The sequence below is a fragment of the Tupaia chinensis genome, unplaced genomic scaffold (genome assembly GCF_000334495.1).
Source record: "Tupaia chinensis unplaced genomic scaffold, TupChi_1.0 Scaffold000037_21, whole genome shotgun sequence".
NCBI lineage: Eukaryota > Metazoa > Chordata > Mammalia > Scandentia > Tupaiidae > Tupaia > Tupaia belangeri.
Window position 1 is genome coordinate 1,925,939 of NW_006159480.1, and position 16,425 is coordinate 1,942,363.

General features: G+C 42.9%; 2 protein-coding genes across 2 annotated transcripts in view; one reads left to right on the forward strand and one right to left on the reverse strand.

The window, feature by feature from the left end:
* LOC102468515 (transcription intermediary factor 1-beta-like) overlaps positions 1-12,044 on the reverse strand; it is a 16,966-nt gene extending 4,922 nt beyond the window's left edge. Inside the window, 4 exon segments of the mRNA XM_014588386.1 lie at positions 1,064-1,196; positions 2,903-2,966; positions 6,114-6,302; positions 11,931-12,044. Of these exon segments, the coding sequence (XP_014443872.1) occupies positions 1,064-1,196; positions 2,903-2,966; positions 6,114-6,302; positions 11,931-12,044 (500 nt within the window).
* A 922-nt stretch (positions 12,045-12,966) lies between these two features.
* The window catches only part of LOC102468932 (transcription intermediary factor 1-beta-like), an 8,283-nt gene continuing 4,824 nt past the window's right edge, over positions 12,967-16,425 (forward strand). Inside the window, exons 1-3 of the mRNA XM_014588390.1 lie at positions 12,967-13,016; positions 13,273-13,381; positions 13,469-14,878. Coding sequence (XP_014443876.1) covers positions 12,967-13,016; positions 13,273-13,381; positions 13,469-14,878 — 1,569 coding nt within the window. The remainder of the gene's footprint in view (positions 13,017-13,272; positions 13,382-13,468; positions 14,879-16,425) is intronic.

A 16,425-nucleotide genomic window follows, 5' to 3' on the forward strand; every position in this document is an offset into this window, starting at 1 on the left:
AGGAACCTTTCAGTAGCAGTTAGAAAGATCACATATTTAGAAATGTGTAGCATTTAAAATAAAAATAACAAAATAAATGTGGTATTTAATGTAACAAAAATAATATGGAAGATAGCAGCGAGAAATTTAAGAGGAATTAAACAGATAAAAAGACAGAAATATGGAAGGTGAGTTTAAAGGTATAGAAAACAGTTTGAGAAATTTCAATGTCTAAGTAAGAAGAGATATAAAAGAAGAAATTAGAAAGAGTGGCAAAGAAATGACACTCAAAAATGTAATTGCTAATAATTTTTCAAAACTGATGAAAAATACATCTTTAAACTGTAAGTATACCTAATAACATTAAACTTTCAGTTATAATGACAACTCTTCACAAATTACAAATAGAAATTTATTTATCCCAATAAATGAACTCTAAGAAGTAAAAATAAGGGCCAGCAAATGGCACAGAGGTGGATCCCACATGTCTGAGCATGTAGTTCAAGTCCCAGATCCAGTAGCTTGAAAACTATATCAGATACATATGCTGCATGTCTGAAATCCCAAAAAGGGACGAGAAGAGAAGGGATTGTGAGGTGGCCATTCCTATTGGGAGGGTGCTTTCTGACATTCCCCCTCTGTCTCTCTCTCTGGTGAGCATATGCACCCTATAACAAAACTTTAAAAATATAGTTCTAGGAAACACTATGCTTAGTGTTGGCATATTAAAAAGTTCTCATGTGAAATCTGGACTGAAACAAGGATGACCAGGCCAGCACACCCACTCCACTCAAAATTTCACTGTTTTCATTTTGATAAAGTGTAAGTTGTCAATGTTTTTATGGATTACTCTTTTTCTGCCATATTTTGTAAATCTTTGTTTAATCACTAGCCAGGGTAGGGGATGGACATCCCACAACCCCTCCTCTTCACGCATGCACACATGCCTGGTGTGTTTCAAGCTACTGGGTGCAGGACTCGAACCATTGTTGGCCATGTGGGAGTCTAGTGCCTTAACTACTATGCCATCTGCTGGCCCCAAGAATGAGATTTTCTAACCCACTCCAGGGGATAGCAACTCTACTTGGACGGTGCACTCACAGCTGACAGTGGCCTGTTGGTGTGGCCCCTCTGGTACACAGATCTCTTCATCTTGTTGGTTATAGTGAAAAGAGAACCTCTACTATGGGGCCCCTCTGTTGCACAGATCTCTTCATCTTGTTGGTTATAGTGAAAAGAGAGCCCTTACCTGGTATCCACTGTTCTTAGAAACTTTATTAATAGTATTTCATACACAGCAGAGACTCAATACACATATATTTGTATGACATATTCATCACTTATAAAGTATAAAAATAAAATGAGCACTTATAAACCCATTGGATCTTAAACATCATTTGTTTAGAATAGTCATAGATTTTATTTTTTTTCATTTGTTATTCTACTGTAAGTGGCACCTTTTGGGGATTGTAGTTTTTCTCCATTGTCGGCTTATAGAGGTACAATAGATTTTTTTAAAGAATTATTAATTTGGGACCAGCAGTTAGTGTAATGGCTGGTGTTGGGCTCCCCCCGAAGTCTTGAATCCTGGACCCGGTGGCTTAAGCTCATGCCAGGCATGTGTGCGTGCGTGCCCAAGATCCCAAGAGGAGAATGGAGGAGAAGGGATTGCGGTGTGGCTATCCCCCCGGGGGGTGATTTCTCGCTTTCTATCTCTCTGTCTCTCTCTGTCTGTCTGGCAAGCGCACACGCCCTATAGCAAAAAACTCTAAAAAAAAAGAATTATTAATTTAATTTTATTTATCATCACCATTATTATTTTTTTAATTTGCTATAGGGCACGTACACTCACCAGAGAGAGAGAGAGAAAGGAAGCTGCTAAGTCTGAGACTTGAATCACAATCAGCTGTGTGGGAGTCCAGCACTTTAACCACCATGCCACCTGATGGCCCTGATGCAACAGATTTTTAAATAGAGATCTTACATACCACAACCTAACTTAACTTTTTTGTATTGTTAATTCTGGTCATCTGTAGATTCTTTATAGTTTGCCACACAGATGATCATATTAACTATAATAATAGCATTTTTATTTCATTTTATTTGTCATTCCCTTTATTTTCTTTACTTTATGCAGTTTCTTAAATGTCTTAAGAATATTAAAATATAAGTAATGATTGGAATCCATATCTTATGCTGGTCCTTATAGGGAGTGATTCTAACTTTTCATTGTTTTGCATTGCCCAGTTGTACTACAATATGAGGGACACACATAGTTTAAAATTTTCTAGTAATTACATTAAAAAGTAAAAATATGGGGTCAGCAGGTGGCATGATGATTAAAGCGTTATACTCTCACATGGCTGAACCATGGTTCAAGTCCCAAACCTGGCCATCTGCTTTCTGATTTTGCCTCTCCCTTTTTCTCACTCTGTCTGTCTCTCTCTGGTGAGCATGCATGCCCTAAAGGAAATTAAAAATAATTGTAATGATAAATAAAAGTAAATAAATAATTCTTTAAAAAATTAAAAATAAATTACCAAATATGATACATTAATATTACACTATGTAATACAAATGAAAATTATTAATGAGGTATTATATATTATTTATTTCATAATAAGACTTTCAAATCTAAGGTAAGGGCACTTTATACTTATAATATATTTCAGTTCTGTAGCTACTGGTTACCATATTAAACAGTACAGATTTAAAATAATGTTTGTGTATATTTGGATGGGTCAAGAGAATTTCCCTTTAATCTTGATTTGGTGAGAATTCTCTCTCCATTTTCTTTTCTTTTCTCTCTCTCTTTCAAGCACAAGTGGGCATTAAATTTTATTTTATGCTTTTTTCTAAATTTTTAAAATAAGCATACAATTTTTTATTTATAACAGATTTTTGTAGAGAATTACATGTATACATGCTTGCATTTTAAGTAAACTCAGCTCTGTCAGGAGTTGATCTCTTTTAATATTGTTGGATTCCTGTTGAAGAATTTTTACATGAACTTTCATGAAAATTATTTTCTTGCTTCATATTATCCTGTCTGCTTTTGATATCAATGTTACAATGTCACAGAATGAATTTGGAAATCAAACTTCATTTTCTGATCTCTGAAAAAGTTTATAAATTATGAAGCATTTTGTTTCTTACAAATTTGAAAGTACTCAACCATAGTAGCCTTAGTAGTACCTGTTTATTTTCTTTATGGGAATATTTTTAATTTCTAATTCAAAAGATCTATAAACTGTCAAAGGACTATTCTGGATTTCTACTTCTATGCGGTTTTTTAAAATAATTTTTTAAACTTTTAAAAATTTTATTTATTTATTTTTCAATTTGACCAGAGAAGGACAGAGAGACAGAGAGAGAGGGAGAAAGTGAGAAAGCAAGCCACTAGGTCCAGGACTCAAACCGTAGTCAGCCATGTGGGAGTCCAGCACACTTAACCACCATGCCACCTGCTAGCCCTCCTCTGTGAGTTTTTTTTACAATAACGATTGAAAAAATTTAGTCAGTTAAAAATATTATTTGGTGGGGCCAGCAGGTGGAATAGTGGTTAAGGTGCTGGACACTCCCACATGGCCGACCATGGTTTAAGTCCTGGACCTGGTGGCTTCCTTTCTCACTTTCCCTCTGTCTCTGTCTCTCTCTGGTCAAATTAAAATAAATGAATGAATGAATAAATACAAATAAAATTAAAATAATTTTTAAAAATATTATTTGGTAAGCACATTTATAGTATTCTTTTTTTTTTTTTTTTTTAGAGAAAGAGAGAGGTTTTCTGCTATAGGGCTCATGTGCTTGCTGGAGAGACAGAGAGAGACAGAAAGTGAGAAATCCCCCCACAGGGGGAATGGCCACGCCACAGTTCCTTCCCCTCTACTCCACTCTTGGGATCCTGGGAATGTATGTGCATGTGCCCAGTATGAATTTTAAGCCACTGGATCTGGGACTCAAACTGCAGTTGACTACCTCCAGTAACATAACCATTACGTCATCTGCTGTCCCATATATTTATCTCTTCTGCATCTATTTTATTTACTGTTTCATTCCCAATATTATTTATTTGTCTTTATTTTCCTTAAACTTATAGCTACGTATATGTTATTTTATTAGACCTGGCAAGAAATAAACTTTCAATTTTGTTGGTATGTTTTATTTTCTGTTTTCTTAATTTATTTCTATTACTACACATTCATATTTTTTCTTTCTTTCTTCTTCCTTCTTTTAGATTTTGCAATAGGGAGTGTGTACTCACTTGAGAGAGACAGAAAGAGAGAAGGAAAGTGAGAAATCACCTCCCAGGGGTATTTCCATGCCAAATCTCCTCTCTTTTATTCTTTTATTTTTTTGAGAGGTTTTCGCTATAGGGTGCGTACCAGAAAGACAGAGAGACAGAGAGATAGAAAGCGAGAAATCACCACGCCCCACCCCCCAGAGGGGATGGCCACACCGCAATCCCTTCTCCTCCATTATCCTCTCATGATCTTGGGCACGCACGCACACGCGCCTGGTGTGAGTTCAGGCCGCCGGGTCCGGGACTTGAACCACCATCGACTACATGGGAGTCCAGCAACATAGCCATTATACTAATTGCTGGCCCCTCTTCTCTTTTATTCTCCATCTGGATTTTGAGCACACATGCACATGAGCATGGTGTGTTTTCTAGGTCTCAGGGCCTGGGACTTGAACCACTAAGTTGACCATGTGCGTTCTAGTTCCCCCAACTGCCAAACCAACAGCTGATCCTAAGCCCTTCGTGTTATGTTCTTAAGTTTATTCTGCTTTCCTTTCTTTTCTTTTTTCTTTTTTTAATTCCCAGAGGTCACACATGCCTACCGCAAAGAGAGAAGGAGAAGTATTCCCCCCACCATGAGATGCAGTCGCACCACAATTTCTTCTCTCTATCTTCCATCCCACTGAGATTTGAGGGATGCATATGCAGCCTACATGTTTTCCAAGCTGCCCAGGCTAAGACAAACTGTGGTGAAATCCAGCTCCCTTAACCAGTGCTTAATACTTTTTATTAATTTCTTAAACTTTTTTACATTATTAGTTTTTAAAACTTTCATATTTTCTATGCTCATTTGTTTTTTTGCCATAGGGGCGTGTGCACTCACAGGAGAAAGAGAAATATAGAGAGGGAAAGTGAGAAATCACCCCTTGGGGGACAGCCAGGCCATAATCTCTTATTTTATGCTCTCTTCTTGGGATTTGGGCACATACTCACACCCACTCAGCATTATTTTCAATCTACCTGGTCTGTGACTCGAACCGTGGTGTTGGATATGTGAGATTCAGCTGCCTTAACCTCCCTGCCTCCTGCTGGCCCCTAAGTTAAAAATATTTTTAGGTTTTCATTAGAGCTACTATTTGGCTAGATATATTTGTTCTTAAGTTTTAAATTTTCAAATTCAAAGATATTTTACATTTATTTCTATGTTAATTTCTTAGTGGCATTTTGGTCTAAGAACTATATGGGGTCAACTTTTGTCAATGTTCTGTATAAGCTTTATAAAAAAAAAAAAGATGCATTTCAGGACCAGCAGTTAGCATAATGACTATGTTGCTGAACTCCTATGTAACCCACAGCAGTTCGAGTACCGGACCCGGTGGCTTAAACTCATGCCAGGCACGTGTGCGTGCGTGCCCAAGATCCCGAGAGGAGAATGGAGGAGAAGGGACTGTGGCATGGCCATCCACCTGAGGGGATGATTTCTCTCTTTCTATCTCTCTGTCTCTCTCTGTCTTTCTGGTGAGCGCACGCGTCCTATAGCAAAAACCCTCTCCTCTCCCCTCCCCCCCAAAAAAACATGCATTTCTTTTCATCTAGGGTTACAGAGTCTACACTATTAAAATGTTGATAAAATAGGAAAGGGCTACCAAGTAGTCAGTAGGTGGGCGATGGTTAAGGTGCTAGACTTCCACGTGGCCGACCGCAGTTCAAGTGCCAGAACCTGACAGCTTGCTGTCTCACTTCCCCTCTCTCTATTTCTCTATATGCCCTAGAGCAAATAATAATAATAATAAATTAATAATGTTTATTAAAAAACGGGGTTACTGAATCCAGTCACAGACATGGGCTACCTTACTACTATGCCAAAAGCTATTGGTTGAAAGCATCTTACCTTAAATTGTATATATTTTAGGGGATTCGTTTCTTTGGCAAATGCAGTGATGTATTCCTGGAGTTTGCTGTTGTGCATGAAGTTGGGGAAGTCATCGGGGTATGGGAAATCTGGGAAGCACATCATCTTTTTGGAGGAGTTTGTGAAGACTGACTGGTAAATGCTGGCCCTGCCCTCCTCTGCTCGGTCCTGTGAATGTAGAACGTACAGTTGCAAAGGTAAGGGCAAGGGCAGAAAGGCATGTCGAGACAGTCAGGGCCAGAGACAAGTAACTATACTTCTCTGAGTCAGCCTTTACCCCCCAGCAAGATGACGTCATAAGATGACACATAAGTCAACCTCATGTAAACAGTTGATGTTGTCAAGGAGTTTATCAAGGGAACTTAGACTATGGTAAATACAACTTTCGAAACATATTTTCCTAAGGAAAACAAATTTTAAATTTCATAATGTCCTTTTAGGGATATTTAACTAGAATCTTATATTCCCTTTAACCATTAAATATGGTGACAAACAGTTCCCCAAATTAAACTTTTTCTGATTTCCATGATTCATGAGCACAAGTATCTAAAGGTCAATTTATAAAAGCAGATAATGTCAAATGGCTACAGCTGATTTGGAAAGTGAGGTTATTTTTTGTTTGTTTGTTTTTGATAGATGGCAATGCACTTGCCAGGAAAAAAAAAAAAACAGTGAAAAAGAGAGTAAGTGAGAAAGCACCCACCCGGGATGGTCACACTGCATCCCTTCTCCTCCATCTCTCCCTCCTTTTGGGGTTTTGAGCCATACACATATGCACTAGGTGTGTTTTTAAGCTGCAGGGTCCAGAATTCAAACCTCATAGTTGGCTGTAAATGGCCTCGTATATACAGCTGCCTTAACTACCATGCCACCTACTGGCCCAGCATTTTTCATCTTTTAGGAATTAGGTTTGACATTTCTACAATGCAGAAATAGAAACCAACACATAGACTGTATGGGCATAGCATCCCTTTTGAAAATTTTTGTAGTAACAAAGTTTTAACTTCCAGAATGTGCAAAAATATCTGAATTAGGGACCAGCAATTGGCGTAATGGCTATGTTGCTGGACTCTCATGTAGTCAACCGCAGTTCAAGTCCCGGACCCAGTGGCTTAAACTCACACCAGGCACATGTGTGCATACATGCCCAAAATCCCAAGAGGAGAATGGAGGGGAAGGGATTGCAGCGTGGCCATGCCCCCCTGGGGGGGGGGTGATTTCTTGCTTCCTGTCTCTGTGTCTCTCTCTCTGTCTTTCTTGTGAGCACACATGCCCTATAGCAAAAAAACTCTCAAAAACAAAAATCTGAATTGGTTATCCTAACTCTTAGAAGCTGTGGATCTGTGCTCATAAACTTCAGAGGAGGTATTAGTAGTGACAAAGAAAGGAAACATGGAAGACAGATGAATCAGCAATGGGAATAGGAAGACTTAATGCCATGGTTCACAACCTCAGCCACAGGCAGGAATAAATGGAGTTTGAAAACAAACAAACATACATACACACATAGAGTTAGGTCTTACTCTTAGAGAATTTTGTTTCATGTCTGGGAGTTTCAAAAGCTCTTAGGTAATTCTGAAGCACAGCAAAGGTTGTAGCCACAGAACAGTAACAAATAGAAGCTGGTGTCAAACACTTCTTTTCCATTTGCCATTGTTTCACATTACCGCATTTGCTATATTGTGGGCTCTGCAAGCCAGCTGTAGAGGGGAGTAAACAGCATTCAATTAGAACAAAACAGAATACTGTTGGAACACAAGGAGAAAGAGGTGAGCCCTTCCTTTAGCTCTCTTAAACCACCAAGAGCTTTCTGAGGAGGTCACAGCTGTAGGAGATGTCTCTCTTTCTCAGGAGCTTCCTGAACAATAGGTCAGTAGATTCTATGGATTTTGGCCTGAAGTTTCATGATGAAAGATCAAACTAGTCCACAATGAACTATTGAGCACCAAAGATTTCTTTTTTTTTTTCCCTTTTTTTCTTTTTTGAGAGGTTTTTGCTACAGGGTGCGTGCACTCGCCAGAAAGAGAGAGACAGAGAGACAGAAAGCGAGAAATCCCCCCCCCCCAGCGGGAATGGCCACACTGCAACCCCTTCTCCTTCATTCTCCTCTTGGGCACGCACACGCACGTGCCCAGCGTGAGTTTTAAGCCACCGAGTCCGGGACTCAAATCGCGGTTGACTACATGGGAGTCCAGTGATATAGCCATTACACTAACTGCTGGTCCCAAGCGCCAGAAATTTCTAATTAGGGCTCAGATGAATCAAATCTGCAAGGCCTCCAGAACTTAGATTTCTCGTGTGGTACTGGAATACTGCAAGCATGTCAAAAGTCCCCATGGCCATGGCCTGATTCCAGGCAGATAATCGAGCATCACTTCCTTACCATGCTTGCTTTGAAATCGCTGTGATCCTGAAATAGGGCAGGAGTCTACTGCTGCTCATGTCCTTGGTGATCTGCCAGTCTGCGTGTGGGTGGGGAAGTGCAGGAATGTAGCTTTAGGTGATTTAGTTCCAAAGGGACGGTAATCAACACGAGGAGGAAGAAACACTGAAGAACAAATCGATATGTAGACTAGTCAAAAATCAGTGGAAGTTAAAAAAAAAAAAAGACCAGATAAATATACAAGCAAAAATCCTCTCTTTACAACACATCATGCTAACATCCATATTTACTGATTTATTATTTGGGAATCTCCTGATAAAGAGAGACATTTTACCTGTATGCATGGCCTACTCAGAAAGTACTTTCTTTTCTGTGATCAAAGATGGTAAGGGAAATATGCCATCTGGGTTTAGATCCAGGTTAGAAGTTGGAAGGAGAAGGACACTGGGAAGTGTGATAGGTGGCTCAAGTCACCTGCACCCTTAGTATTTCTCATGCTAAACTCATGTTTGGACCCCTTGAAAGAAAAAAAATAAGACTATAACATGCTGACCTAAAGAACTAAAGGGCAACAATACAAAATTAATATAATCTTCTCATATAATCACCATGCCAACAGGGAGGTGATTGTCACAGACTTCCTGCAGAGTTTAAGGACCCCTCCTGTCATGTCATTTTCATTCTATAAGTCTCCTCACAGTGGTAAATTAGGAAACTCTACCTAACAGACTATGTTGGCTTCTGTGGTTGCTATCATGAGTTAACGCAAACTTGAGAGCTAAAAGGGACAGGAATTTGTTTCACACAGTCTGGAGGCAGTGGTCAGAATCAGACCACCAGGCAGGGAACAAGGTGTTGGCAGGTCAGGCTCAGGTCCAGAGGCTCAAGGAAAGCCTCTTCCAGCACCTCGCCTGCAGCAGCCTTTGGCTTTTTCAGTGTTAAGAAGCCACTTTATTCCTTGGCTCATGGCTTCCTCATCTGCCTTTAAGGCCAAAATATAACTTATTCTAGTCTCTCTCTGCTTCATCACCTCCCTTCTGTCTTCTGTGTGTGTGTCACATCTTTCTCTGTCTCTCTCTCACAAAGACATGTTACGGCATATTTGAGCCCACTGGATAATCCAGGATAATCTGTCCATGTCAGGATTTTCAGCTCGATCCTATGTGCAAATATCCTCGTTCTTTATGAGAGAACGGTTACCAGTTCCAAGATTCAAATGTAGTCTCTGTAAGGAGCCATTGCTCAATGGTTCAGACTACTGGTCCCAAAGATGCACATCCATCCACATGCAAAGTACTTCACCCAGTCAGTCCCAATGTTTCCAAAGTTTCAACCAATGGCAGCTTTAAATCAAGTCCAATCCTCATCTAGGTCACATCAGCTCAAAATCATCTAAATTATATAAATAAGATATAAATGAGATGCTGAGTATGATCCATATGGGCAAAATTCCTCAATAATTAAGATTAATTTGTGAAAGACCTGTGAAACTCGAAGGCCAGTTACCTTCCTTTAGGACAGGCAGAGAGTAACAATTACACATTGTAATTCTAAAAAGGAGAAAATGGAAGAGAGAGAAAATCCACAGTGCCAAGCCATCTTGAAACCCAGCACCATAAATTCCCTTGTTCTAGGCCGGGGAAGAATCCCCTGTGGCTCTAGCCTCAGCCTGCTGGTCTGGAATTCTGCTTCTGAGTTCTCCTTTCTTCTTCTGGATGGCTAACCTGTGTTTGCAGCTGGGTAGTTTCACCTGCCTGTGATGCCAAGTTCGAATTTCAAAGTCCTCCTTGAGCCACAACAAAGACCGCTGTCTTGGGCTGGGTCCTTCTTCAAAGACCCTACCAACAGTGTTCTGTGTTCGATAGTGTTTGCAATGTAAGTCTGACCACGAGACTTTGGTTAAGAGCTCCATGCAGAGGGATCAGCAGTTAGCATAATTACTATGTCTCTGGACTCCCATGTATCAACCATGGCTCGAGCCCTGGACCTGGTGGCTTAAACTCACGCTGGGCGCATGTGCATGCATGCCCAAAATCCCAAGAGGAGAATGTAGGAGAAGGGATTGTGGTGTTGACATTCCCCCTGAGGGGTGATTTCTCGTTTTCTGTCTCTCTCTGTCTTTCCAGCAAGTGCATGCCCATATCACAAAAACCTCAAAAAAAAAAAAAAAAAAAAAAAAAAACCTCCTGCAGAAAACCTGAAGTTCATTAGGCCTGCTAGTTGAAACAGCATCCAGCAATTTGCAGAAGGGTGAGGGATTAATTCTGGCTGCAGGAAGAGGCAAGCTTGAATTGGAAGCTCTTGTCTCCACCATTTCCTAGTTGTGCAATTTTTACGTTATTTTTAAGCTTCAGATTAATTTGTAAAAGGGAAAACATCATACTAGCTTATAGAATTATTATAAAGAGTGAATTAAATTGAGACATTCGATAAATAAAAAGCACTCAAGGAAATAGCACTAACAGTTACCAATGAGCTGCTGTGTGTCCCCTGCAGCACATTCTAGTAACATACACCTGTCCAGGATGCTGGGTGGTTTCGAGAGTTCTTTGCAAAATAGCTGTGTTAATAAATAGCATCTCATGTCTTTTATAATATTAAAGAGCTGTCATATTGTTTCGCTAAATACAACTTTTTAATTGAAGTAGGTAATAGTGATTTTGCATTTAAGGAAGAAATGGTAGATGAAAAGTGTTACTGACCTTCATAAATTTACATTTATATTAATAGGTTTATCAGAAGAAGAAAAATGAGACGGACAGACCAGCTTAGCCAAGCAGTGCTGCTAAGGCTGGAGACGCCAAGGAAGTGGGGGGGCGCACAGAGAAGCTCCCACACTGCCAGGCCAGTACACAGGAAGTGACTGAATGAGGGCACACGCGTGTGTCTGCTGATACAGCCCTTAGTACAAGAGCACAGACGTAAAGGGACACCCAAGAACCTCATAGCAGTGTGTCCAACTCTTGGTCCCTCCTGCAGAAGTCTCATTATGTGATTTTTCAAGACAAATCACCCGTGAAACATTAAAATCTATGTTCTGAACAGCTAAGAGGGCCTTGGGTAACCTGGACAGAAGAATGGGAAAAGCCTTCACTCTTTAACTGAGTAAATCATGTAACATATCACATACGCCTAACTGATACTTGGCCGTGGGTTTCTCTCCCAGTGGCTCCTATTAATGATGTATCAGAGGTGAATTCTACCCACAGAGACCTTAAAAGATGGGAACTTGTCTAATTTCCTTCCTATCTGCAAAGAAGTTCCTTTCCCACCTCTTCTGGATGGGCTTTGTGGATTCTAAACCTCATAGGGACTGTGCTTGGCTGGCAGCAGATTTGGGAACCGGCACTTAAGTGGCTCTTCTCCTACCCTCCTTTGCCTCTTTCCTATCTATTGCAAGGACACCCACTCACCGAGAACGTCCACAGGCCCCCAACATCATTGCTCCCCTCAAAGCAGGTGGACTCCAGCCCCTCCTCCAGGCAACTCCTGATAGCGGTCAGGCTGTTGATGCCAGCTCCGATCATGGCCACTCTCTTGCATATGGTTCCCTGTGTAAAGGCCCCAGAAACATGTCTGGTGATAGCACTGTGGAAATAAACTTTCACTGGTATCTTTGGCTTAATTAAAACTTCCCTGTTGCACCAAAGAGAGGAGCATTAAAATAAAATAAAATAATAACTTGAAATTCCTAAATTACTAGGTTTTATATTTCTCTTTAAAGATGAGTATTTTTTGTTCCCAAAAAACAAATACTTTGACTTTAGTCAGCTCTTCAAAATGATGAGACTGATGACCCAGCATATGTATTTATCTTTTTTGCCTCTGCCTTTTGTTATTTTACTCTCTACCGAAGACAGAGAGCAGGAGAAATAACAGGAGTGTCACAACTAAAACACAGTCTGCCTCCCCAAATGCATATGTGCATGTGTATAAACACACACGCACACACACAGATATGCACACATCAGATTTTGATTCTATGTTGATACTACTTTGATGTAAGACTTGATGAGCACATGGCCTGGGAATGTCTATATCCAAATATGCCAGGGACTCACCCTTTTTCCTCCCCTACTAATTTCCTTCACCTCAATGAAAGAGTGACGTCAAGCAGTTACCTAAAAATAACTTTCCCCACTAGCTTTCACCCCAACCTTCATCCTCCTCTGGGAAAAGAACTTTTCCTAACTTCCTGTTACTGATTCTATTTTAGGCTCTACAATTGCTTCTCTCCCATTTTTTTCTTTATAGACAAAAATCACGTAGATATACAGAAAATTAAACTAGGAAGGTAATGAAAGGTTTTCGCTGATAACGAGCCAATCCTCCTTGTCCAGGGAGTGCTATGGCGACCCCAATCAACCACAAAAGTCGCTTCTTGATGCAAAGTGCAAGAGGCTTTATTTTTAGTGCACTAGGACTTCACTCTCAGTCATACAAGACACGATGGCGAGTGAAGCCCCAAACAAAGGGGCATTCAGGTTATATAGACACAAGTCCGTGGAAAGAATGAGGAAGTAAGATAAGGGTCTTTCTGCAAGGTGCTAAGCTAACTTGCAAATTGTTCCAGGCTTTTACAACTTCAGCAGTTTATAATGAGAGTGGCATCAGCTTTAGTACAGAAGCAAAAAAGGCAAAGGTTAAACTTTATGTTTACAAAACAGGATAGGTACAGTTTAATTTTATTCTTACATTCCCCCATTTTGCATTTTTGGCAAGGAGTTTTAATCATAAAACTTGTGTACCCATAAGAGTATCAGGACAAGTGTCTCAGCAGCGCTCTGCGGGCATCAGGCAGTGGCCCAGGAGGCGGGTCACAGTGCTTGGTCTAGTGGCGGCAGCAGAACCCCAGCCATTGGCAGTGAGCGCATTTGTGCCTGTGCGGTGAGCCCCATGCCTTTCTTCCTCCCTGGGCTCCCCCGGTGCCTGCTGCCCTGCCTGTATTCAGCCGTGCCGCGGCCCGGCGGCCCCTGCCTCTGCCAACAGCTCGGGGGACGGCGGCGCAGTGGGCGATGGCGCTGTGGTGGACTGTCCTGTGTGCAAACAGCAGTATTTTTTTAAAGACATTGTGGAGAATTATTTTATGGGTGATAGTGGCAGAAAGGTTGCTACAGATGCCCAGGATGCCAACCAGTGTTGTACTAGTTGTGAGGATAACGTCCCCGCTACTAGCTACTGTGTGGAATGCTCTGAGCCACTGTGTGAGATGTGCGTGGAGGCTCACCAGTGGATGAAGTACACCAAGGACCATACTGTGCGTTTTACTGGGCCAGCCAAGTCTCGAGATGGTGAGCGCACAGTCTATTGCAACGTGCACAAGCATCAACCCCTTGTGCTGTTTTGTGAGAGCTGTGACATTTTTACCTGCTGGGACTGCCAGTTTAATGCCCAGAAAGATTACCAGTACCAGTTCCTGGAGGATGTCGTGAGGAACCAGCGCAAACTCCTGGCCTCCCTGGTGAAGCGCCTTGGGGACAAACCTGCCACCCTGCAGAAGAACACCAAGGAGGTTCGCAGCTCGATCCGCCAGGGGTCTGATGTGCAGAAGCGTGTGCAGGTGGATGTCAAGATGGCCATTTTGCAGATCATGAAGGAGCTGAATAAGCAAGGCTGCATGCTGGTCAATGATGTCCAGAAGGTGATGGAGGGGCAACAGGAGCACCTGGAGTGGCAGCACTGGACCATGACCAAGATTCAGAAGCACCAGGAGCACATCCTGTGCTTTGCCTCTTGGGCTCTGGAGAGTGACAACAACATAACACTGTTGCTGTCTAAGAACTTGATTTACTTCCAGCTGCATCGGGCTCTCAAGATGATTGTGAATTTTGTTGAGCCACATTGTGAGATGAAGTTTCAGTGGAACCTCAATGCTTGGACCAAGAGTGCAGAGGTGTGTGGCAAAATTGTGGCAGAGCATCTTGGCACTAATCCAACAGGCCCTGCACCCATGGCCCCTCCAAGAGCCCCAGGACCTCTGAGCAAGCAGGGGTCTGGAAGCAGCCAGCCCATGGATGTGCAAGAAGGCTATGGCTTCGGGTCAGATGATCTCTACACAAGTGCAGAGCCCCATGCGTCAGGCATGAAGTGGTCCCACTCGGGTGAGGGCGACATGAGTGGCCTTATGCATAAGGTGCCATGTGTGAGCCTTGAACGCCTGGATCTGGACTTTAAGCTGACAGCCAGCCACCCATCTTTAAGGTCTTTTTCAGGCAGCACTACTGAAGATTATAACCTCATTGTGACCGAGAGAGGGGCTGCTGCTGTAGCTACTGACCTGCCTGGGACTGCGCCCCCAGGGACACCTGGTGCCCCGCCCCTGCCTGGCATGGCCCCACGCAGGGCGCTCTGGGGCCGCAATGTGGGGGTGCCACCCCATTGCCCACTGTCACCATTTTTTCCAGCCACCCCACAAGCCCATACCAGCCCTCGGTCCTGGCCGCCTACTAGGCTGTCTACAACCTCTCTTGGCTCCCTTTCTGTGTGGGTGCCGGGCCGTGGGCGTTGCCAGCACAAGCAACCCGCAACATGCAGAACTGCGGCCCAGTGAGTGCCCTGCCGAGGGGCCGGACTCTGGCAGCAGCTGGCGTCTCCCGGGTGACCCGCATTCTGTCCCCGCCCCACCGCCGGCGGGATTACACAACGCTTCCCCTGCCCGTGCCCTGCTCCAGGCATTATACGCCCAGCGCTTGCGCTCACCAGTGCCCCCTGGGCAGGGAGCTGCGCGGGCGCCAGGGTGGGCCATGGGCAGTGGCCATGTTGCGGGGGGCTGGTTCAGGCAGGACACCAGGGTCCCCATGCTCCCTCCTGGTTGGAGGGGAAGGGTGAGAGTGAGGGGTGTCCGGTGATCAGGGTGATGCCTGGGAATCTAGGACCAGACCCAGGGGGGAGGATTTTGTATCAGGTCTTGCCAGACGATGATGTAGAGCTGTTGATCTGGATAACTTCCTGGTCCTTTCTGAAAAACAATGTCTTTAATGGCAAGAACAGTTTTGAAATCAAATGTGCCCTCGGGTGGCCATCCGACATTGAAAGTGGGCTACTCAGATGTACAGAATGTCTGTCAGAGACCCTTCCTAATCTCTATAGATAGGTCATGACCTCTTCCCTTTACTTCAGTCCAATGTCTAAGAGTCAAATTCAGAGGAGCCACTACAGTCTGTCCCATCGTCAATGAATAGGTTAAAAACACAGACAAAAGAACAAAGAACAGGGCAAGAGAAACAAAAAGCAACTTACCGACCTAGGTCTTCCACAAACTCAGAACAGATTCTGATGGGCATTGGCTGTGAAGGCCTCTGTGCCCTTACCACAGGAGACTATCAGGCGTCCCTGATCCTCCCTCACCCTTGGGGCATCCCCCAGGGCTGCAGCCTGTGGTCCTCCAGGCATGTCTGCTGACCACAGTCCAGCTATTTTACAATAGTCCGAACAGCTGCGATACCTGATACAGACAGGGACCCTGATACAGACTTTTACATGAAGACAGACGAGAGAACAATAGACAGATAAAGGCTTACCTCCAAGGCCGACGTTGTAGGAGTGGGGTGACCGTCACATCCCGGACGAGCCCCCAAATGAAAGGTTTTTGCCAATAACCGGCCAATCCTCCTTGTCCAGGGAGTGCTACAGCAACCCCAATCAACCACAAAAGCCGGTTCTTGATGCAAAGTGCAAGAGGCTTTATTTCTAGCGCACTAGGACTTCACTCTCGGTCATACAAGACACAATGGTGAATGAAGCCCCGAACAAAGGGGCATTCAGGTTACATAGACAGAAGTCCATGGAAATAATGAGGAAGTAAGATAAGGGGCTTTCTGCAAGGTGCTAAGCTAACTTGCAAATTGTTCCGGGCTTTTACAACTTCAGCAGTTTATAATGAGAGCGGCATCAGCTTTAGTACAGAAG